The sequence below is a fragment of the Pavona decussata genome, unplaced genomic scaffold (genome assembly GCF_977016875.1).
Source record: "Pavona decussata unplaced genomic scaffold, jaPavDecu1.1 SCAFFOLD_105, whole genome shotgun sequence".
Taxonomy (NCBI): domain Eukaryota; kingdom Metazoa; phylum Cnidaria; class Anthozoa; order Scleractinia; family Agariciidae; genus Pavona; species Pavona decussata.
This window is the reverse complement of record NW_028145519.1, coordinates 118,906-142,103: the sequence shown is the minus strand read 5'-3', so window position 1 is coordinate 142,103 and position 23,198 is coordinate 118,906. Positions and strand designations below refer to the sequence as shown.

The window sequence follows — 23,198 nt, the reverse complement described above, 5'->3', positions numbered from 1 at the left end:
TTGTTCTCGTGTGAGCTGGAAGCAATTTTCGCTGCGATTTTCGTGGTTTCACCGCGATCTGAAATAAACATGGTTGCCGGCGACGAGCGCACGAGTTCGAGGTATGCTCGTAAAATTTAGGGTTTGGGGGGGGGGATCGCAAATTGTTTGTTCGCTTTGCTTTCGTCTCCTCAAAGTCTCCCCGTTCGCCACATCTTAAGGCACTTGTATTAGCAATCAATTCACAGGTAAAATGGCACTGAAAATCGCAATAACGTTGAACAGGAAACAGGCGAGACAAAATCGCTGGTAAAATCTTCCTTAAGATCGCATCGAACTAAAATCGCCGTGTTACTCGGCGATCGTCCACAAAAATTACACGCATAAGTTCGAAAAGCAATTAAGAAAGTTAGAACTTTTGTACTTAACCTGTTATATTTATAAGACGCACTGAAGTACACTTTTTCAATATCCGAAGTCTTTTTGCTTCTTACTACTGTATTACAATTAAATACCCAGAAGAAGTTTAGTCTTTTTTCAAAACTCAATCAAAACACGGAACTGGCCGCAAAGAAGTTTAATTAACCCAAAAAAAGAGCCACAGAAAAATGTTTTAAAATTGAATCATGTAAAATTTTTAACAGGTTTTCAAATTTATTAAGCTCTGTTGTCGTGTCTCGAGTGGTCTTGTTCTTTGTTATGTTAGCAACTAATGCTACGAAACAGCTGAACTGCAAACGAAGTAAAAGACAGGAAGTTGTTTATGAATAATTCACAGGGGTAGTCTCTCTCAAACTGACTGAAAGTATAAATTAGAATTGCAGATAAATCACCTTTTAGAGACGGCTCTTGTTTGAAGTGCTTAATATGACTAAAACCTACATCAAACTTTTTATTGTTGTGCAGATTTGAGAAAGAAATAGAAAATTTCAGCGCTGATTTCTCTGCCTTAGAAAAATATCAAAGCTAACATTCTAGTTTACGAGCTAGAAATTTCGTGTTAATAATGGAAAGGTGTATCTGTTAACACGACTTAATTAAAGAAAAATACACAACGATACTTTGTTGTTTGGCAAAAAAATTGACACATTTGAAATCAGTATTATGACATGTCGAGCCAACATCTGAAGCGTTCTTAACGCGTTTTGCACGCAAACAGGTCTGAATATTTTGCATTTTCAGTGTTTGAAAGCTGCTAGCCTATTCTACAAGTTGATTTTGTTTTTCGAATACATGTGTATTTCTTTTTATCAGGCAAATTGCACAAGTTACATTAACAGTTTACTCAGCTGAAGTGAAACATTTTCCATTGTCAACAAAGCTGTGAGTCTCGCTTTGTTTTGAAATTTTGAAAATGTGTTGATATATCAGTGAAGCCAAACTGCTGAATTATAATCCTGTATTTTCGAAACGTTTTCAAGCCCACAAACGAGGCCGATCGCGAGTAACATGCGAAAAAAAAGACAATTAAAAAGCAATTTAATGTAATGACTGCTGCAGAGACGCTTATCCCGTAAAGCCGTCTGCAAAGAGATTTTCAAACTTTAAAGTTTGAATTTTAATTCCTCTTTGAGAAAACCCAATACCGCCTTGACTATATTATTAGTAAAGATTAGGAGGAAATAATCCCCTTGAGATGGGTTTTATATATTTATGTTTCCGAAAAGTTTTAGAACTCGCCAATTTCAAAATGAAAAGTATCGATTGATGGTCGACATGGACAGAATATGAACAGATGGAATTCACTTCTTGTTTGTTTAAATGGATTTTAATGATTTTCCATAATAATTTCTAACAGTCCGTGAGAAAGTTACACTATGTTCGCTTTAAGCTTGTCTCTTAAAATTCTCACGGCCTACCCGATACATTATATTGATAAAAGCCTACAAAATAAGTTGAAGTCACATTTGCCATTTGCATGTAGTGACGGCCGGCGCGCTTCCATGAAATCTCGCTTCGCGCGCGCGTTCTAAGTTTTCATCTTAACTACTTTGGGATCGATGAGAAGGTTTGTATTATCTAACAATGTTTAATTTTTTTTCATGTACGAACTTTAATGTTTACTTTGGCTTTTTTCAAAGATTCGCTTTGGCCAAGTTACAGGGATATTTTATTTCAGTTTACTCTAGAATGATTCGTAGCTTTGTGTAATGACCTGCCATCTTTGTGTTTTAAGAGTACAATATAAACGCGCAGTTTAGATATCAGAAGTAGGGAAACCTGTATTAATACACAGTGGAGATAAGGTGTAAGATTCAGAGAGGCGAACCAGTTCTGTCGAATAAATTAGAAATTGTGGCGCTGGAGATCTTTGAAAATATGGTTTGTTTCTGAAACCTTTGCGCCATCTCATCTGTCATATTGAAACAGTAACAAAACTCAACCCTTAATCACTTCTCTAATTTTAAGGTGATGATTAGAATTTTGTTCCATAAAAAAGGAACTCATTTACTCGCACAGTTTTGAAAAAGAAATTCCACAATTCTATATTAGTTTTCAGTTTTATTTTATTTTATTTTATTTTATTTTATTTTATTTTATTTTATTTTATTTTTGTGTTTGTGTGTGTGAAGCAGGAGGTCTTAAAATATCTATCTTTTACACAAAATGAGAGCGAAGGAACGAAAAAGTATTTTTCAAATCAGTATGCTATACTTTATTTGTTATTTTTGATTTAACTAAAAATTAAGTTTACAGCTGAAAAACTCAAATGGGCCTTCCAACAACTTTGGCGAAGATTATTAGTGATCAATTGAAAGCGATACTCGCTGATGCTCTCAGAATTCCAGATCGTAGGTTGCGTCTCTTAGCGAATCGCTTTAGCAGTAGTAATTGAGTTCCTTTAAGAAGCGGTAATTGGAAACATCGCACGTATTCTAGATTTATAGAATCTCAAATTAAAAGCTGAAGAAACATTTCGTACATTGAATGAACAAAAAGCTGCTGCGAAAACCTCAATTCACGGAACCGCGAGTGGTTTTAGACTAAAACACGTGGAAAACCCCAAAGCCATGTAAATGTTTTTGGCTACAAATTAAACCGTAGAATATTGCTTCCCGAGGGCTTAATATCCTTCAGCAAATACTCCGAAAAAATACTCATCAAAATTAACCGCAGGCGATACTTGGCAAGATCGTCATTTTCAGTTGAAATCGAGATGAGAGAAGCTGCGACCAGTTTACGGTTAAACTTATGCTTTTCGTAAAAACACAGGCTGAATGGTCATTAGCTTTAATTCGCGTGTGTGATGCTTTGAGCTTTTAGAATCTAATTTATTTTCTGATTTTTAAAAAGTTAACTTGATTTCTCAGCACAAAACTACCTCGCTACGGTAAAAAAGTTAGATGAGTCCGATACAGAATTTATACCCACAAATTGGAAAGGATTCATACCAAAAACTCTGATCCAAACGTTGTTGACGTTAGCAATATCTTTTAGCCACAGGAAAGAATGAATGAGAAGAATAATATCGATAATAAATTCCAAATCGCTTTCTCCGTCGCTTGGAAAGTGAGTGCTTTTTGAGATTGAGTACTTCGATAACAAAAAATTGCCAAAAGAAAAATTCCAATTTTAAAATCCAGTTTCCTAGTATTTTAAGATGAAAACAGGAGGTAAATTGCAAATATGGCTTTTTTAATGTACGTTGTAAGTCGAAGAAGGTGGAAAAAAAAATCAGTGGTAGAGTCATATTAAGGCAAGTCAGTTTAGAAAAATAGCTTAAGAATCTAAATAATCGGATTTTCTTGCCGTTGCTTTGTATTCACTAAGCATTATATTCTAGCCCGATTCGTTCGGTTATACGAACATCATTTTTTGTGAATAAGCTAATATGAGCCAAGCTATTTTACACTTAAAGTAAAATCAGCTTGCGTACGAATAATCTTTAAGACTATCTAACTTCGTCATATTCCAATACGTTAACAGCAACTTAGCAAATAGCTGATATTTTTTCTTTCTTTTCCGATGTCACAAATGGTAAGTTGGCGTTGAAAGAAAATTCATCTTAGAAAAAATATATGTGTTGTACACTAAGCTTTCTGCCAGTGATTTACTTAAATTTAAAAGGAGAAAAACTTGCTTTTTATTGAATTAATATATGAGCAAAACATTGCTTTCTCTCGGTGGAGACAAAATTCTCACTTCTAAAGTTATTCACACTTAACATACCCAAAGTTAATTAAAAAGCAAAGATTCGCCTGGAAAACATTATTTTCTTAAAGACGTACGAGGAAGCCTTCAGCTGCTACTCCAAAGGTTTTGTTCTGAATGAAAGAAAATCTTTCTTTTACTAAATGTTAGAAAAAAGAACTAGATAAATCGAATATTGGCTTCATGGGTGCGTCTTAAAATCACCATTTCCGACATGTCTTGAATTTTTCATTAATTCTTAATCGTTTCGCCATTAGGAGAAGATGTATGAAAGATAGGATGTCGACTAAGTACGTAATCTTACGAAATACTAGTAAGGATTTGAAGATTTTTATGGCTTATATTTTCTGAGTTTTAATCATTTAATACATATAGATCGTAAGCTAATGAGCGGTGTTGAGATTTGAGGCGAAAACCTTCTAGAAGTTTAATTGGAAAACAAATTTGCAGGAGGAATCGTTAATTTAAATTCTCGACAGTTGTGTTAAATATGTTTTTCCTGGTGTCAACATTATATCAACAAAGCAGAACTCATCTTCTAATGAAGCTAAATCTTGAGAAGTTATTAGAAAAGAAATTTAGCTCGAAATAAAATCGAAGCTAGACGAACAGAAAAGGACAGTTTTATTAGCTTTCTCTCCGTATGCGCACAATATTTCAAATCAGAACTTAATACGTTTCGTATATGAAATTCGCCTTGTGCAACTTCTAGAAAATCACACCAAAATATATTTAAATTATATAAAAGATGTATAAATGCAATTACTTTTGGTCGAATTTCTCTGGACTATATTTTTACAGAAATAAATTTCGTGAAAAATATGATGATAAGCGCATGGCATGGACAATATACTTTTTCCTCTTTGGCCCTCCTTGATCTCCGTTCAAACACTGATTACTGATATGTTTATTAACCAATTTCGACAGAAAGTTGTTTAAGTATAGTTCGCCCCGACATCGGCAAAATTAAAGTTTTGAATTCGCCTCAGTGGGCTAAAATTACATGTAATGAAAGCTACAAAGTGTGCCAATCATAATGCGCCAGTGATGGCGAGGCTAGCCATCGCAGTGTTATCCGTCGCGGTGTTTTGGTTCAAAATATCGCACCGAAGAAATATTAAAATTGCTTCCATTCTGTTCAGTGGCAAAAATTGTCTTTGGCATATGTGCTATTCCCACGGTAAAGAGTGTTTTCAGGCAGCTGTAAGGCGAAAACTAAACAAACAATTATTAGTGAAGAATGCATTAATTGAGCCTTAATAATGCGTCGACCGAGTCTTTATTATGTATCGAGCATTTAAAACTCATTAGCATATCTTATGTATTTGTATACCCGGAAAGGAGAGTCTTGACAAAAGAGGAACATGTCATGATGTATCGCTTCTATATTGTCTACTTTTTCGCCCGAGAAGACAAACTGTTTGAGTCAACTTAAACAGGCGGCGAGAACGGCAAATTTGAAAACAACCTCGAAAGAAGGTGGAAATCATTTCAGCCGAGGAAAGACTCCAATGTGATTTGACTTTCAAGAGCCTTGTTTGGTTTTATTCATGTTTGTAGTAGAAGTTGAAAAATAATTTTTTGCAAAAGCGACGTCTAGTTCTCGCGCCATTAGCTTTAACCAAACATATCTCAGCGTTCAACGGATTTTTCCTCCACATTGGTGTTTAAACAGCAGAGCCAAATAATGAATTCAAATCAACACTAATTTTCTTGTTTCTCATTTGGCAGAAAGTTAATTATAAATTTGATGAATCTCTCGTCGGATTTAGAAATTTTCAGCCATTTAAAAAAAAACACAATTATTACCCAGTCACCACTTTCTCATATTTAAGGGATTACGGGCTTCGTATTCACGAATTACAGTTTTTGTTTTCGCCGTCAGAAATCTGAAACAGATAATTATCATACACTAGGAAGCGAAAGTGTAGGGCCAGTTTACCTCCTGTCGAGATGTGTTATCGCGGTAACTTCATTTATTTCCATGGGATTGTTCCTCAAAACATAAAACAATTGCTTTCCACACTTTTTTTTCTAATAGACCTAGAAATATTATCGCGGCGGTCGCTTCTTTTGTTTTATTCAAATTAACTCGCTTTTTTTTTCACGCATCTTATCAGAGAGTTGATACCATTATTGTAACTGCAGTAATTATTTCGCTATTTTTCTCGGGCTTTTAATTATTGCTTGGAGTGAATTTACATCCGGTAAGAAAAGACTCTAATATCTTAACCTCCGAGGACATGTCAGTTGGTTAATAGACCTTTGTTTGGTGCTTTTTGTGCGGTTCCTGAAGTTAAGTAACAGTCGATCATGTTTTGATGCATGCCATACTTGCTGACAAAGTTCAAACACCGTTAAACGTGAATTGGAGTGACAGCGCTTTGAAAAGTTAAACCAATTCACTGTCTTCAAGATCAATACTTGAGCAGCAACGCAAAAATCCCGACCAAGTAGACAATACAGGATTTTCGTAGATTTCAACGATTGTCAAAGCTTCTGGCAGTTTGTTTTATTTTTTTATTTCTGTGTCTCTACAAAGGAAGCTTTCAGCCGGTTAAAATCTCATTGGAGAATTGAGAATACTAGTCACCTTTAGCTCTGAATTAAAAATAAAGGAGTAATTTGTATGCATTTAATCTTCAAAACAACAGCCTTTAAAAGAGTTCGCTTCGAAGCACGTGGTCGCAAAGTCTGAAACGATACTAAATTGTTAAACTGATTAGATTTTAGTATCATTTTAACTAAGCCATGTGAATTTTTGCTTTTGAAGTGATTGTAGATTTACAAGCAAAAATCTTTCAAAGATGCCTTATTTTAAAACACAAAATCCGAACGGCCGCTAGCTAAGTAAACTTTCTGGAGGGCTTAGGTTTGTTTTTAACGAAAATGAGCGAAATCCCGCATTGCTAAGAACCCATTTGCAACGGTCTTCGTGAAAGTGTTTTATTTCCCTTGAAATTTGAAAAGGGTGGAAACCTCAGAAAAACAACAAGTTTTCTTGTAAGTAACGTACTTTTCGTCCGACACAACGATAAATTTTAGGTTTTAATTGAGAAATTTTGGGCAGCAGAAAAAAAACGATAGATAAGACACATTTGGGGGGTGTTTTTACTTGTTTTGTTGGATTTCCAACGCCCACACGATGTCACGCATAACCTCTGTTTCAACAACGTTCACAGCAAACCGTTCTAGAACCTTGTTATCATATTGCTTTGGTTCGACAATCAGAAGTAATTAAATATTCATATTTTAGCACCAAGGTTTGATACAGTATCGCTTGTGCTTGTAAGTCTTAGCCAACATCTACCAGGGACAGAAATACGATAAGAAAGGGAAAACGTGGTACCCATACGCAGGGTAAGAGGACTTTCTTAGCTAATTTCACGCCTATTTACGTGTTATTTGCACTTCTATGAGATTTCGCTTGGTTTTTACGCTCACAACGCATGCGCACACCTTTAGCATTCAATCTGAACTGTTTTTCGACGCATTATAGTGTTTTCCTGCGCGGAATTTCACGCCAATCTGACACGGAAATTCGTTTAATGGAGAAAAAAGTTGTTTGAACGCACTTGCGTTTCTTTCAGTAGCTTAATTTGAATAAAAATTGAAAAAAAGAACTCTTTTTGCATAAATTTAAGAGGTTTTTGTTAACTTTCTAGCAGTTTCGAGATTTATAGCTGTGCGTTTGGGCGACTTTTGGTGGCTTTTAAAATTGCTATTTGCAAAAAAAGGTTATTATGACTTGTTTTACCCCATTAATGATACAATTTGCCTGTTTAGACAATTAGCGGTGTTCAACGTGCTCAGTGCGTTGTTTTTTTGGCAAATTTTAAAAGGTTTTTACAAGTCGCGGCCAAATGTGTTGACATTATCCCTGAACAATACTCTCCCTTTTCCATCGTTAATTAATATATTTCACATCACAAACACTTTTCTCGACGAAATATTAAATATTTTGCTACCGTTTCATTCCGTGGGGATGTGGGGTGCTTGTGGATGGTATATAGGGTCTACCTAGATGACTAGAAAAAGCGGGTCTATCTCCATCCCCAGCAAGTCCACCAAACATCACTGATTATTCATTCATGATTTATTTTTAAGCCCAAAAAACATCTGCTTCTCCTATTTAAATCTCTACAAACAAAAGAAAAGCTAATTCACTGCACGGCGTGGGTAACACCTTTAATAAAGGACACAAGTCGAGTGAGATCTCCGCTCGGAAACTGCACGTTCGTTCTGTGAGACAATGGGGGCAAACCTCGGGCACAGCGTTCAAGACAGCGTTGGATCTTCACTTCCGTGTTCAACCTGGCACAAAATCGGGCTAAAAACGGATTGCATGTAACCAGTGAATAAGCAGGAAGACGTTGACAATTGAAACAAAGATGTGAAAGAGCCAAATAATTGATCGTAGCTCAGGCAGGGCGGGCAATACAAACCTCATGTGTCGGCCCTCCACCAATCAACTGTCGTCTCCACAGGCATGATATCGACCAGTGTCTTAATGAAAAAAAAGAGCTATTCACTCGCACGCAGGTTGCTACCAATTGTGTTTATCCTTGAACGTGTGCACACATAATACCTGTCTTCTTTCTTTTAAATGGAGCTGCTCTGGGAAATGGCTGATCGCAGCTGGTCCTTGTTCTCTTAACAATGCTTATTCTGCAGCTGTGGTAAAATATGTTCCATGGTCTCAGCAACGGCCAACAGAAGTTTATGTTGAAAGCCTTGACCTGACACAAGCAATTACATTGTCCATTATACCCTTAATCCTTGATACGAGCCGTGTGTACCAATATCATTCTCCCGTATCTCCCTGATAAAGCGTATAACACGTTGAGGTCTCATGCAAATACAAGTATCAAGTCACGGGGGTGATATTCACACCAACGGATTAATAACTCGTTTGTCTTGCAATAAATGTAATACCTGGTGATGTTGTGTTGTTTATATCGTATTTATCAACCTGTTGGCTGAATTGTACAGCAGCCTTACAAACCCATAATCAATTTCTGAGCCCATCCCACTTAGGAATGCTTATGTGCGCCAAGTCACAGAACAAAAGCCACCGTGTGTTTTGGTTACCCAACAGGGAAGGGGGTGTGACACCCCTCCAACGATCTGCTGCACAAATGTTTCACGTTTGAGCCAATGCAAGAGCAAACACGTTTACACGTGTGAGGAGACTTGCGTGAATCGATAAGATCAAGACCTGTGTGGCAAGACCCCACGTTTTATCTTAGGAAACACGACAAATGAACCCCAGTGTTTCGTCTGACGGTGCCATGACGTCTATAGTTTCCAATGAACGTCCTGGGAGACAAGATTACTGATACATGTTACAGGAGCCTATAGAATCTGATAACGTTGTTATATTAAACACATGAATGGTGTACAACACACCATCAGAGCTCATCACCCGTTAGGCATATTTACAAACAGGGGTGGTTTAACCAGGCAAAGTTTGAGCATTGAGGACAAGAGAAGGGGAAAAACTGGCGATCTTTTCGAACCTACTATCCTCATTACTATCTCATTAACTTTTCATTTGCAAAATATTCTAAGGGCACGAAAAGCCAAGCGGCGTATGTAAATGAAGTTCCCCTCACAGCCAGCTACAGAGCGCACTCTTTTGTTGTTCTTCTCAGTATAATAAAAGATAGGACAGTTAAGCCACAGCAAGGTTTTTTTTTTTCATAAACTTACCCATCAAAGAGATGAAACCACTTAAAATTCCCAATAATTAAAACAATGAGTAATGAAGATTTCAATGCTTTTTAATATACAAACTCTGCATGTCTATCGTGGAGAAAAAAAATTTACAAAAATTTTTTACACAAGCCGATCTTCTCAGCCCAGATGAACCTTCCTTTGTCTCGCATTCTTTCCTCGACAAAAACCGTGAGGAAACTTCGCAGTGTTTCCGTAAGCGGTAGGATTTCCTTGTAAGTCAAAACCTCGTTCGTGCACGAAAATATGTTACAGTGTTTTTCCTCGTTCATTTCCAAGCGAGTTATTAAAAAATAATTCTAGCTCTGTTAAAATACAATTAAAGTTCACCCTTTCCTGCCTCGAAGATATAGTACAATTTAACAGTATTTTCCTGCCTCACAAAGGCGATGGATACAAGGTATTGTTGTGGATTCTCGGGTCCTCAGGGGTCCAAATCTTCGCTTTCATTATACTTGAGGACAGTTTAGCTTTCTTTGAGTCCGTCCATGACAGAGAGTGTCCTGTTAAAGGGGGAAGGCCATACTCTTGAGTACCTGCGAGAACGAAAACAAGCAGAAAAAAATGAGCAAACATGAAGTATATAAATAAAACGAAATGAAATGCAAAAATTGTTTACGAATGGCGATTGTCCGTTGCGTGTCTCTTTCAGTAAAATATGTTTGCTTTATGAGGATCTCTCAGCTGAATATTACAAGATTTCCCTCAATTTGTAGCTTATAAAATGCAAAAACGAATTAACCAAAACGTCAGTTTGTTTATTAGCCATCAGCCCTACACGCTTGTGAGAACTGCCCAGATGCGATCGAAATGCTACAAAAGCGGCCTGTTTAGCCCCAGCGAGAGTAAGTCGAACACTTACCGAATCCTCGATGGCAGATCATGACTTTTCTCGGCTGTTCCGCAGATGTAGGTTGTAGTGCTTGGCTGTGGTTCATATCCGAGCTAATCATTTCCGTGAGAAATCCAATGTATCCGATTGCAAGCCGTAGAGTGTCGACTTTAGACAGTCTTTTCTCGTAGGGCAATGTCGGGATGTGGTGTCGTAGTCCCTCGAACGCCTCGTTTATGCTTTGCATTCGTTTCCTCTCGCGTAAATTTGCCGCATGTCTCTGCGCAATTTGCTGATTCGGAGATTTCCTTCTCCGCTTTCGCTTGAGATTTTTGTCGAGGTGATCCACCGAAGTGTAATGAAACTGGCTCGTCATTTGCGGCTCGTTTTCCCGGAATGAGATTGGGCTCTCCATCTGTTAACGATTAAGATTTTCCTCCGGGAGCCTTGTTGGTGATGAAAGGTTTTTTTGCTCTAGCTAATAGCTCTGTAAGCGCACGTTTCCTACAACTCTATCGGCTTATAGCCACTTTTACGCATCTAATCGACCAATCAGAAGCCAGCAAGTAAAACCAATTATTTGATGCGAAGGTAGTGTCACTTTCTATTGTTCAAGGCATCCTGCCGACTACGTCTAAGTGTGAGTTAAGCGTTCAATAAAACTATGTAAAAACTTACAATACAGAACGAAATTCATAACGTTCAATTTGTTAACAACGTGAAATCTGGAATACCAGCTACTTGAATATTACGGTATACAACCCTTTCGCTGGCTTATTGTTCCCAGCTTACGAAAAGCTTAATTTTCTTGAATTGAATTAACTTTTAATGGTGAGATTTTTTTTCCTTTTTTTCTTTTCTTTCTTTCTTTTACCATGCTGGGTTCGTTCAAGGGTGATGGGCAAAACAATAACTCTCTTAAAATATGCTAAATAAAACGAAAAGATTGCGGTTTTGAAACCACAAACAAACTTCTCCAGCGGTGAATAACTGAGTAAACAAGGATAAAAATGCTCGTTGAGGCGTATTCGAAGCCACCAAACGCGTAGGAGAAAGATTTGAAAGCATATAAGCGGCGAAACGTTTATTTTAAATCCGCGAATATATTCAACTCAATTGGCGCGCGAAAATTCGCATCAAATCATCCAGTGACGTCATCGTTTCACGGACAAAACAAAAGAAAAAAACAAATGTTGATTCGAAGTCTTGAATGCTGATCTTTTTATTTAACACGTTTCGTTCGTTCACGTATGTAATTTTAAAGCTTCTGTCGACTTGCCCTCTAAGTGGATTTTGTCCTTGGCTGTAAAAGTTCGCCTTTGGTAAGAGTTTTTTTGAATTAAATTAACCTCCTACGCGTGAAAAATGAATGTTGTATCATTGGTAAATTGTAGTAAATATCGCAAAATATCCGATCAATTGTTTCCGGATAACGCCATAAAACGAACCCTGCTTTTCTTTGAATGCAAGAATGATTTGTTCATGTTCATGTTGCGTGAATTATATGTGAAAGTTTTTGTTCAACTTTGAGTGCAACTCGCCGACGAAGAGAGAAAGCTTTTTATATTTTGAGATTGCTGCGCTGAACAAAAAGACAGCGCTCTGCGAGTAAACAATGTATATAAAAGATAATATACTGGCGATATCGTTGTATTGTGTAAGACAGTAAAGAGAGCGATTCTAATGAGCATAGACCGCTATTTAATGTAGTATGGCTAGTCTATTGTGGCCCGAACTGTTTTCAATTGGGTCTAATCAGACCTTAAATGTCAAAAAAAAAAAAACCGTCGGGAAACTTGACGTGTTGACTCTGGTTAATTAATTCCTTTTATTCTCGGAAAATGTTGCACTGAATGGGAGAGCCTTCAAGAGACTGTTTGGGAAGTGTGAATTGCAAAACGCAATGTGCTATTTGGGGATGCTTAAGTTATGACTCGTTTGAAAAATATATCGTTCGAAAAACAGATGTCGTTTTGCGGCGTTATCGTTTTTCATGTACGATTTTTATGTATAGTACAAGCCTATTGGAGTCGCTTTCATTTGCATGCGACTTAAACCTACCTTTCATTTATTTTACGTTCCAATTAAAAAGCTTCCATGAAATTGACGGGGGAATTTGCCGCGAAACTGGGCGAAATCGAATCTTGTTGTCGGTTACGCATTTCACTTCTCGCTAGCTCGCGGCCGAGAAACGTACCTTTGATCAGAGTTTTTGCGTCGCCGGGTATTGAAAACACAAATTGAATTTTAAAAAGTCTCGAGTTTACCAAAAGGATTTTTATGTTTTCAGTTCAGTTGCATAAAAAAAACAGCACGCTAAAACTACACGTGTTTGGAGTGGATTCTCTTTAACTTTCTGCTCACTTGAGAGCGCTTCATTTGTATCGCTTTTGTTATGTATCTTCTCTTTGAAGCACTAAATAAGCGTTATTTTGTTATAGATTGTAAGAGGCTAGCAGATGTCGAAGACTCGAGCTGTTGTCAGTAGTCACTGAAAGGACTACGGTTTATTACGCCCTTTATTTATTTATTTATTCTGAATCCCAAAACTGAAACCGCATTAAACACGGCGGTTTTTTCTAAAAGGGAAAAAATCTTTCAACGAAATCTCGAAAACGTCAAAGGCCTAGTTTCTGAAAGTCTTGTCTCGTCGGTTCACATCGAAATATCTTGGATGTGGGGGAGAATTGTCAACCACATCTAGATTGAAAGTGAAACTTATAAGTTTTGTGATCTTGTTCGCTTTCTCATTAAAAGCAGAAGAGATCGACGAGAGAGATCATTACATTACTGTCATGTGTTAAGTGAATTAAAGACCACGAAAGCTTTGGTCGGCAGCATAATGTGTTTCTCAGTCCAGTTTGGCTAAAATTAAATGAAATGTGACTGGTCACGTTTCGAGATCATAAAACATAATTCATAATATTTACTTTCGAATTTAAGGGCTTTCCAAAAAGTGTATCGAATATTATTGTTTCGAACAAATAAAAGGAAAGAGTCAAGCAGATCGGAAGAAATTGAAACACGCTTTGAACGAGTTTTCGCATCACTATTGATCATTTTATCCAAATTAAAATTTTTCTAATCAGAACAAATATAATTAAAATCAGTCGAACATAGCTCAGTAGGGTCGATCATCATCGAATACATTTGACTTTGCCAATTTGCAAATATGATAGCGGCAATTTTCTCTGCGTGTTATGGAAAGATCATTACCACCAAATTAAAACAGCAATCAGTCGTATACACTTTGATGTCAATTAACAAATTTTGCTTCACAGTTTTTTGACGAGAAGTTGCTTTGTGGTCTAATAGGATTTAAGTCGTTATTCTCAACAGATTTTAATGAACATCGAAAATCCCTCCTGATGTACAAAGTGTTCTGTTACAGGTATTGTCCGGCCCGTAGGTGTGCTAAAACCTAAGTATCTATATACATCTTAATTTTTTGCGTTCAAACTTGTCCGAGATTTCTCTCTAAAACCTGACTGTAAAGTAAAAAAACTTCTAAAATAGCAATTTCGAAAGCTAGCCTTGGTTTTGAAATAAAATTACCCTACAATATTCTTTCTGAACTAGCGACCGCTAGAAACTGCTCCGTTTCCGAACCGCATGAGAACTTAAACAAGATTTTATAGGTCTCAACTAATTAAACAACTTGCAATCTGTTTTTGCTCTTCGTTGATTCTTTAATGGAATTGATGATGAATACCTAGTTTCTTCAAACGTTACTGATACAGTTTCACAAGCACATATATTGAGAATTACTAGAATCATCAAAGACAGGTTGTCTTGGCGCATCCCGATATTTACAAAGTCAAAACTGTCAGGGAAAGTTAGCTGAGATGACAATCATTCGGTTAAAATCTGGATTTGTCGGTAGGAAAAGAAGCTTTAGTAGAAAAACACACTCAAAAGTCCAGCTTACATTAATCTACGAACAAAAACTCTGCCGCCAAATCACTTGTTCAATTACCGTTTTGCGGAAGTTATGCAAATTCTTCTTTAGATGTGAAGAAAGGCGTTTATACCTTTTGTGGTTACATGTAAGATTTTTTTTTCTCGATAAAGTAGATGTCCGTTTTCTTAAGCAACATTTGTTTCAAATAAGTGGTTGTGACCTAGCTTGTTCGTTTATTAAGGAAAAACGGCCACCATGCAAGCAGAATTTCAACGAAAATTGTTCACAGCGAGCGGTAGTTATTACATGATAAACACTTGATAAAAGGTCAATATTTCAGGTAATAAGTTTGCACAAACTTCCCTTAACTGGACTCAACCCTCTCATCTGTGCTTAATTTGAACTTGGGAAATGTAGAAAGGAGATTGAATCTTCGGAATCGTTAGCCGAAGCACTTTACGATTGTGAAAATGCAAACAACTTTTATCGCAACAAAACGTTCAAACAACGGCTACTTACTCTTCCGAAGAAGCTTTTTATGCACTTTGTGATTCACGGGCCTACTCAAAGCTTTGCAACCACTTTCAAGAAATGAAACTGTGTATGTTAATTTTAGTAAAAAATTTTTAGAGTTACTTAACAACATAGATACAGAAAATATGGGAAAGATTGATAAAATAGTCTAATTACTAGTAAAAATCTCAATTTAAACAACGACTCACCAAACCAAAACATATGCCCGGACCACGCCCTATAATTTGAGATTTTATGGTTGATCTTGGCCTAAAAACTGGGGACGAAGATAATCTGTCTCGTAACATTGTTTTCCAGAAATGTTTCAAATTGTCACATAATACATGTAACACGTTGCGATCAGAGATTTGATGAAGCTTTCCTAAGTACAAGATAAAGCAACTAATTGTTACAATTTCAATCGGTTCGCAAAACCACAAATACTTAAAAGCATTAACGCGAACGCTCGGTAATAATTGCATTTTTAAAATCGAAACATCTGATTTTTTTTTCTATTACATTGTCATTTGTTTGAAAACAAAGACAGAATTTTTAAAACATAACATACAGCGACCAGTTTAACTTTGTTTAATGCGGATAGCTTATGAAACGAACATTCTCAGGTTGTATTTTCTTCGAATATATAATGTATTAAAGTTTTTATAAAACTTTGTTTTAATACATACAGTTTAACCTTGTTGAACGCGACTAGCTAGCTCATAAAACAAGTATTCTCAGATTAGATTTTCTTCAAATGTATAATGTCTTAAAGTTTTTATAAAGCTTTTGTTTTAGGAAAACCTTTGCTTTTCACTAAAACGGGCCATTTTACCCCGCTTTGGCTCAATAATGCTACTTCATAACAATACCAGCCAATGGTTTTATTTCCGTCTGTTTGTTGGCCGCAGCAAACAGGAATGTGGAAGGAGAAAAATAAACGTTTCTTTGTCTGTTGTTTTCATCGTATCACGAACAACACCTGCCCTAAACGATATGTTACGTGTGAAAACAAACTTAAACAAGTTCTTTCCATCACCTTTCCTTAATTATAGTTGCTTTCCAAGTTCTAAGGTCTTGATTCGTGTTTCTAGATGTGCCCCCACGTAAGAGAATAGAACAGAGCATTGAGACGAACGCCGGAAATGTCCCTATATGATTAAGATAAAAGGCAAACAAGAATAGAAGAAGCGAAGCCGCTTTATTGCACTAGTAAACATTGAAAAAGCTGATAAGAACTTCATTAAAGAGGAAACGTTGCGACCTTAATGTTCCTTTAAGTAAACAGCATTGAGCAAAAGAAAAAGATACACTCTTGCGATACGCAAACTACCTGCTTACCTGCTATAACTAATTAAGATCTGAAAACCTTTGCTTGTGCGAAGCCCGTTTCGGCAATGGATGTGTCGACCTGCTCCATGTTTGTTTACGGCTTGTTATTAAATGCCGTTGGAACTATTGACACAAAGCCCGAGAAGTTATTAAAACCTTTGACAACACAAACGGACAACTGCAAAACAGGAGACCAAAACTACACTTAAATATTTCGACCCTCGTGCACCCAAAGAATTTCTCTTTCATTGTTGCGGAAAAATTAAATATTAGCCTTGAAAAAGACACCTGTGCCGTACGGTCGCCAATTTCAATGGAAAAGGTAATAAGGTTTCGCAGAGCATTGAGTGCAATTAATTTTTATTGAATGGATTGTAAGGTGGTGAAGGAAAATATTGCGAGAAAACAAGATAATTTTCAAATAATTATTCCAAAGCCGTTTTGAATGGCGAGTAAAAGGATTATGATATAACAAGATCCATTAGACTTCTGTAAAATTTAGAGCACTTCTCTGAGCAGAATATTTTAAAAACATAGACTTGAAATGCCGTGGATTTTTCCACACTCTGGAAAATTGTTCATAGATGCCGCTGGAAGGCGCAATAATTCGAGTAAAGAACCCCTTTTCAGGGGGATGGAACCAACATTATGAAAACACGTGTTGCCCTTTACCGCGCTTAATTAAGAAGATTTATGGCCTTCGCTTTTTTGGCTTCAAGCCTACTTCTTAAGCCAACTTGTTCATTTATTACTGAGCCGTGGGAGCTTGAGAAAATTCTGCTAGCCGTGGGAACTACAAACGGACTAAGTTTTGAAATAAGAAGTAATTAGAACTGCCCAATAGGTGGTGTCGTTTACTCCACAGACGATGCACAGCTAAAGTGGTTGGTGAAAAATTAGCTTTACTAACGAGGAATCATTTCATACAAAGCTAAATAAAATTAACTAACACACCTTATATGTTGCTGGAAGATGTTCATTTAGGAAAGATACAAATGAGTCTTACTCTTTCGTGTTCAAAAGTAAGCTAGTGTCATTTACAATTCTTGTTTCTAACAGTTTCAGCCAAGGCGATGCTGTGCTTTTGTCTGGAGCACAATGTCTAGTTTCTAGGCTCGACGCGCGGAATGTTTGGGCATATGTGATGCTTTTTAACTTTCGCTCAGCCAGTTCTAAGCCCTCCAAAGGCGACAAGCCGTGTGCCCTTTTTCGGTTAATTAATGAGCCTGAGAAATAACTGAAAACGCAAATGCCTTGTTCTTTCCGGAGTTCAGGAAAGCAGCGCACATTGTTTCTCAGAAAGTTGTTATCTTTCTTTCCTAGAGGACTAGAAAAGAACGAATCCTCTGATAATCTACGGAATTTCGGATTCATCTAAGACCAAACTAGAATTCAACTTTTATCTACAAACTTCTTAATTTAAACAATTCGAGAATATTTCAGTTTTTATCGGCTTGTCGCGCGTTCTATAAAATAAGGATGCACGTGTTTTATTAGTTTGTTATTTAATTTTCTGACGCTACTTCTAACACAACTCCATGCAGATTTTAGTCGTCTATGTACGCTATTCCAGGTTCCTTTGCTAAGAATTAAGTTATGTTATTTTAAGAGAGTTTGAAGTGAAATCAATTTTTCGTTATAAAGTAGTTTTATTGCAAAGGTCGACACTTATTGTTCTTGATAATAATGCCAAAGAATGGCTCATTTTACACCTGTAATGGTTGGCTTACGGTAACTAGAAAACGAAGACCTGAAAGATTTAATATCCTTAAAACGGAGACCTTGTAAACAATGACCAAGAAAGCGAAGACCTTGAAAACAAAGAAGTGTGGCTTATACGGTTAAAATTGTCATGCATTGGTTATTCGGAGCGTTTTGTAAATTTTAGAATGTTTAATTTGCCATCTTTGGGGGTTAAGAACATTCGAAAAATGCTTCAAAAATTCTGCGTGACGTTGTTAGCGATTACAATGCAAGCTTGTCATAACTAATTAGTTTTATTTCATCAATTCATGTCTTGATCAACAAAGACTCTCAGACATATTTAACTGAGAAGTCGTTTTTTCTTTCTCTTTTTTAAGTGAGTAGCCAGGTTTAATACAGTCCATCAAATCACAAACGGTCTTCGCTGCTAAGTATAGTTTTACAAGAAACGTGTCGTGGTTTAAAGATTTGTTTAACTCCTCTTAAACTCGTTAACCTTGTAATAACTCGATCGATGCGGTTCAAGGATTTCAAGTTGATTGTTCTAAAAGTCGATCTGTTTGTATTTCGGCGAAAAACAGTCTGGCAAGTTTTGCTTGAAAGCAGGAAAAGCTGTTCCCTTATCACTTTGCGAAATATTCGAAATTGTTCGGTAACGAATTCAACGGTTGGTGAACAGAAAATTAAAATTCAGAAAACACAAAAATTGCCCGCGAACAATTCTAAAGTTCATCTGCATGACAAAAGCGATCAGGAACTTATAAAGCGGATCCGCGTGTCTTGTGTTTGAAGGAATAAAAGCTCTTCTCCAACACTGCGCTGGAGTGCCAACAGTTAATAGGCTTACAAAACAAAAACAAGCTTGCAAATAATAAGGCTTGTGTCCAGTGAATTAAATTCACTTGTGTTCTGAGTGGTAAAACAAGCATCGAGAGCCTATAATTTCGGTCCTGGAAGTTCAACACTGATTAATTTTTTCCTTCCACACAGAATTTATATTTTTCACGCAGATATAAATTCGACTTCACACTTATAATGGCACAACGATACAATTATCGTTGACTTTTTCTGCTAAAATTTGGTGTTTTGTGGGGAAAACAATAGAAATTGACCCGTAAAAATATCACTAAGATTGCTGCAATAAAGATATTACAATCTCCGTTTTTAAACAACAGAACAATGAATTCATTAAAAGCCGGTCGCTCTATTAAGATTTTCAAGTTCTCACCAAGGAATAACACTTAATGTTAGCCTTTGTGACTTCAGTATTATTACAATCATGTTATTAAATAAAAATATCTATCAAGTAGAGCGCTATTAACAGTAAGTAATTGTACGAGAGATATTAAGGGACTTGAAATAGGACTAAAAATTGTAAATCTGTGTTAAAATATATATATTTTTCGTTCTTACATTTGACTCAGATTGACGTTTATAATATTCTATTCAATGCTTCTGGTGTCTCGCACTTTTCTATTTAATAGTCTCTTCCAAATCATAATGATGGAACATCTTTGTCTTTTGAAAACTTTAGTAAAGCAAATTTGCTGGTTTAATTAGTTTGGTTAATCTGATTGTATCTTAGTAGACCAATCCGGTTTTCTCTCTTTATATTTCATTTAACAAGTAAAGATACTGATTGAATAATAGGAAAAGCAATTTTGCTGCTATGAAATTGATATTTAAATCCTGGTTGGCTTTTGTGTACTTGCGATTGGAAAAATGTGTGTTAGTTTGCTCAATCGAGAACAAGATTTACAAAGAAAATATGCAAACAACCACTGGTGAATACATATATTTTTTTTTACGCAATGAACAGGCTGGGAATAATGCTAGTGCTTTTCCGGAAAACGTGCTCAAAACTTTAAGCAAAACGTCGCAAAAAAAACTATGGAACTGAAATACATATCAAAAGCGATCTTTTTTTACAAAACCAACCCCAAATACATTTAATTACTGCGTGCATTGTCAATATTTACCATAAAGGTCAACTTTAGAATTTTATTTACACTGTATTAATTTCTTTTTCTCTTTCAGAAATGAAAAAGGAGAGTTTGTGAATGCCACGCACAGGCTGATACCAATATATAAAAAATAGCTGATCAAAGTAAACTATGTACTTGAACTGTTTTAGTATAACTTTCAAAAGTTTAAAGACTCTTTTTATTGAAACCAAACTGACCTAGGGGCACTCAACGAAATGTTGTCTCTTGCGTTGCCAGGTCATTTTGTGCAGAAAAGGCATATTGTATATAAGCTAACAAAGTTTGATCTGCTCGGTTGCTTAATCTAAAAATTTAAGCTGCAGAACGTTTTAGGAATCTTATTTTCAGAATTTACGAGCAGTTGCTGGATTTACAAACATGCTACCTGAGGGGTTTTTTTTTTTTTGGCAATTTTAACGAGATAGCGCCCCGGAATCCGAGGACGAAAGAAATTAGGGGGTGTTTACTTGAAGGGAGATCAAAGATCCCAGCACCAGGAAGATCCGAGAAGACGGAACAACTTTTCGTTTGGTTTAAATGCAGAAATTTCGGCCGAAGTGGTTAAGGTGGACAAGGAAAAGAAGAATAACTGCCGGCCTTGAGCAGCTGAACGCCAAGCTGCCGCCATGTTTGTTCGTTTTGTCCCTAGTACTATGATCTTCCGAGCGAAAGTAGTTTACATGGTGCAAGGATCCTCCTAGTGCTAGGATCTTCCTATCTCTAGCTAGGAAGTTCCTATCTCTAGGAAGATCCTAGCGCTAGGGCCAAGTGCAACTTTTTGTATGTAAACTGAATAGAGGAAAAATGTGGTGCTAGCTAGGATGATCCGCCCTCTAGGATCTTCCTAGTGCTAGGATCTTCCTCCTTTCATGTAAACAGCCCCTTAGTTAACCGGTATTACGAAATTTTGAGCTTACACTTTGCCGAAGAAAACTTAAGATGTTCTTTAGGACCAAATCCTAATTTCTTAGGCCTTTTGAACAGACATCCTCCGAGATGAACTGTTGAGCGACCCTGATCACGCTATTTATTAACAAATGTCTTTCGAAAAAATGTTAAAAGCTTATTATTTTTTGCTCTCAGTTTGAGGAAAATCACATTATATCTTGCACTTCGTGGAGAATCTCAGCATATACGAGAAAATTTTCGTTTCGGATGAAACTCCATCTTCAGTACAAGTAACGTGACCCGCTAGTGGGTGTGATATGACTTGATGCAAGAAGGATACAATAGTCTTAGGAATACAGCTAATTACAACGTGAAAATAGAGCGGTTTCCAATTGAGTGTCGTAACTCCAAAACCAAAGTAATTACTCTGGCCATTCTAACATGTAACTGGCGCCAAGCGCGGGAAAACGCGTGCGGCCAAAACACGATTGGTTTTGGTTTGGATTCACATTGGTTGAGAAAATGGCGCGAGTTTTTTTAACCAATCACAGAGCGTAGTAATTCAAGACCAAACCAAACGCGAAATTATTTTGGACACTCAATTGAAAACCGCTCTAAATGTAGAGCATATAGCTAATTACAACGTAACAAGAAAAGCAAAATATATAGCTAACTACGGCGTGAAGATAATAAAGGAACGGAACAGAAAATATATACTGCGTAAACAAACAAAACTAAATAGCGAATGAATGATTTACATGAAAAATTTGCCTATTGAGAGAGGGTTTTTCGCAATGAATGTGCAACGCCTCGTTGATTATGAGCTGGAAGGGAGTGGAGGTGATGTCCAAGATGGATAAACAATCTTTAGAATATAAAGCTAGGTGAAGTGAAATGTTGGAATTCTTGTCAGTGGAAAGGTGCTCCAGGATTCGTTTAGCGTGATGCCAGTTAGTCTAGCCGACAAAACAGGCACCACAGCTTGCGCAAGCAAATTTAATAAACTACGCAAGATCTTAGTGACTGGGGTATAGTATTTTTCAAACTTGTTAAGTAGCCCGGTGCCATTTCCCCTGCCAAAGAAGAAACAGCAGCAGAAACATTTCAAAACATTTAAAACTTTCAATGTTGAGGGAACTCTACCCGTTTCCGCACACAAAAAAAATAGTAGGTTAGTTGAGTTTGCTCCTTAGGTACCACAAAAAGAGAAAGTTTGGGATTTGTTTTGCTCTGAATCAACATGCCCACGTATCAAAAGCGGAGAAACACTTGATTGGTTGAAAAATACTGAAATTGCAGTCAGGAATGGACATAATCTAATCTAAAATGTGTATGACCCTGACCAGTTGTAAAAACGTGAAAAAACAAAACTTTTATCAAAAAACTTAGCAAGGCTTGATTGGTTTGTTTTGCCCAAATTAGCAGTAGCATCTTTCTGAACCTTTTTCCCAGGACCCCGATAATCTGGACTGGCCTTATTACAGACAACGCCAAATTTTGGAGGCAAGGGATTGTATCTGGTAACAAAGTAAGGGCAAGAAAAGGCGCTATGGCTGCAATGGTCCCAGAAAACAACAACCTTAATAAATCCGTCTAAAGGACAACTGGCTTAACCATGTACCTTACTGTCCTTAAAGTCCATTATAGGAAGCACCCCCACCCCAGCCGAGGGAGGGGGGCTGTCAGCGACAATGCATCATGTCACAGTAGCTATAGCCAAAAAAGGCTGAAATAGCTCGAAGACATATTTTGCTGCATGTTGGTCAAAGACCGGCTGCTCAAATATTTCAGTGATTAAGAACCACTTTTCTTATAACGATGAAATCACTCTAGAGCACCAGGTGGAAATGAAATTATTTCTCCCAGGAAGGATAAACTATAATCAGTTTTTAGCAATTCCAAAATACTCAGAAGGAACTTGCAAATTATGGCCAATTTTTTCAAGTTGCAATCCGTTTCTATCCTAGCCATCCGCAGTCAATGATGATTAATAAGAGATTCTGTGCACTAGTAGGGTTATTGTTAACGAAACTGAACCATTATTTTAACATACCCATCAACACAAATGCATGTTATAGCTATTAAAAGTGACACTAAACTGTCTAAACTTGATTGCACTGCCATTTTTAGCATAGCTCCGATGGGAATCGCGCTCATGACCTCTCGTGTACAATTCGGA

General features: G+C 36.8%; 1 protein-coding gene and 1 long non-coding RNA gene across 2 annotated transcripts; one reads left to right on the top strand and one right to left on the bottom strand.

Annotated features, from left to right (window-relative positions):
* The first annotated feature begins 1,799 nt into the window (after positions 1-1,799).
* Positions 1,800-9,073, top strand: LOC146471219 (uncharacterized). Its single transcript, XR_014866813.1, has 2 exons — positions 1,800-1,987; positions 8,239-9,073. It is a non-coding gene; the product is annotated as an uncharacterized LOC146471219 (long non-coding RNA).
* Positions 9,074-9,896: 823 nt separating this feature from the next.
* LOC146471218 (pancreas transcription factor 1 subunit alpha-like) lies at positions 9,897-11,322 on the bottom strand. The gene is made up of 2 exons (XM_085120926.1): positions 10,730-11,322; positions 9,897-10,403 (listed from the first exon to the last, which is right to left on the bottom strand). Exons 1-2 carry the CDS (start codon positions 11,112-11,114, stop codon positions 10,246-10,248), a joined length of 543 nt encoding a protein of 180 aa, XP_084977052.1. The 5' UTR covers positions 11,115-11,322; the 3' UTR covers positions 9,897-10,245.
* Between the last annotated feature and the right edge of the window lie 11,876 nt (positions 11,323-23,198).

Coding starts and splice junctions, on each gene's coding strand:
- LOC146471218 (XM_085120926.1), bottom strand. CDS start 11,114: ATGGAGAGCCCAATCTCATTCCGGGAAAACGAGCCGCAAATGACGAGC. Junction 10,404..10,729: donor GATCTGCCATCGAGGATTCG/GTAAGTGTTCGA, acceptor TCGTTCTCGCAG/GTACTCAAGAGTATGGCCTT.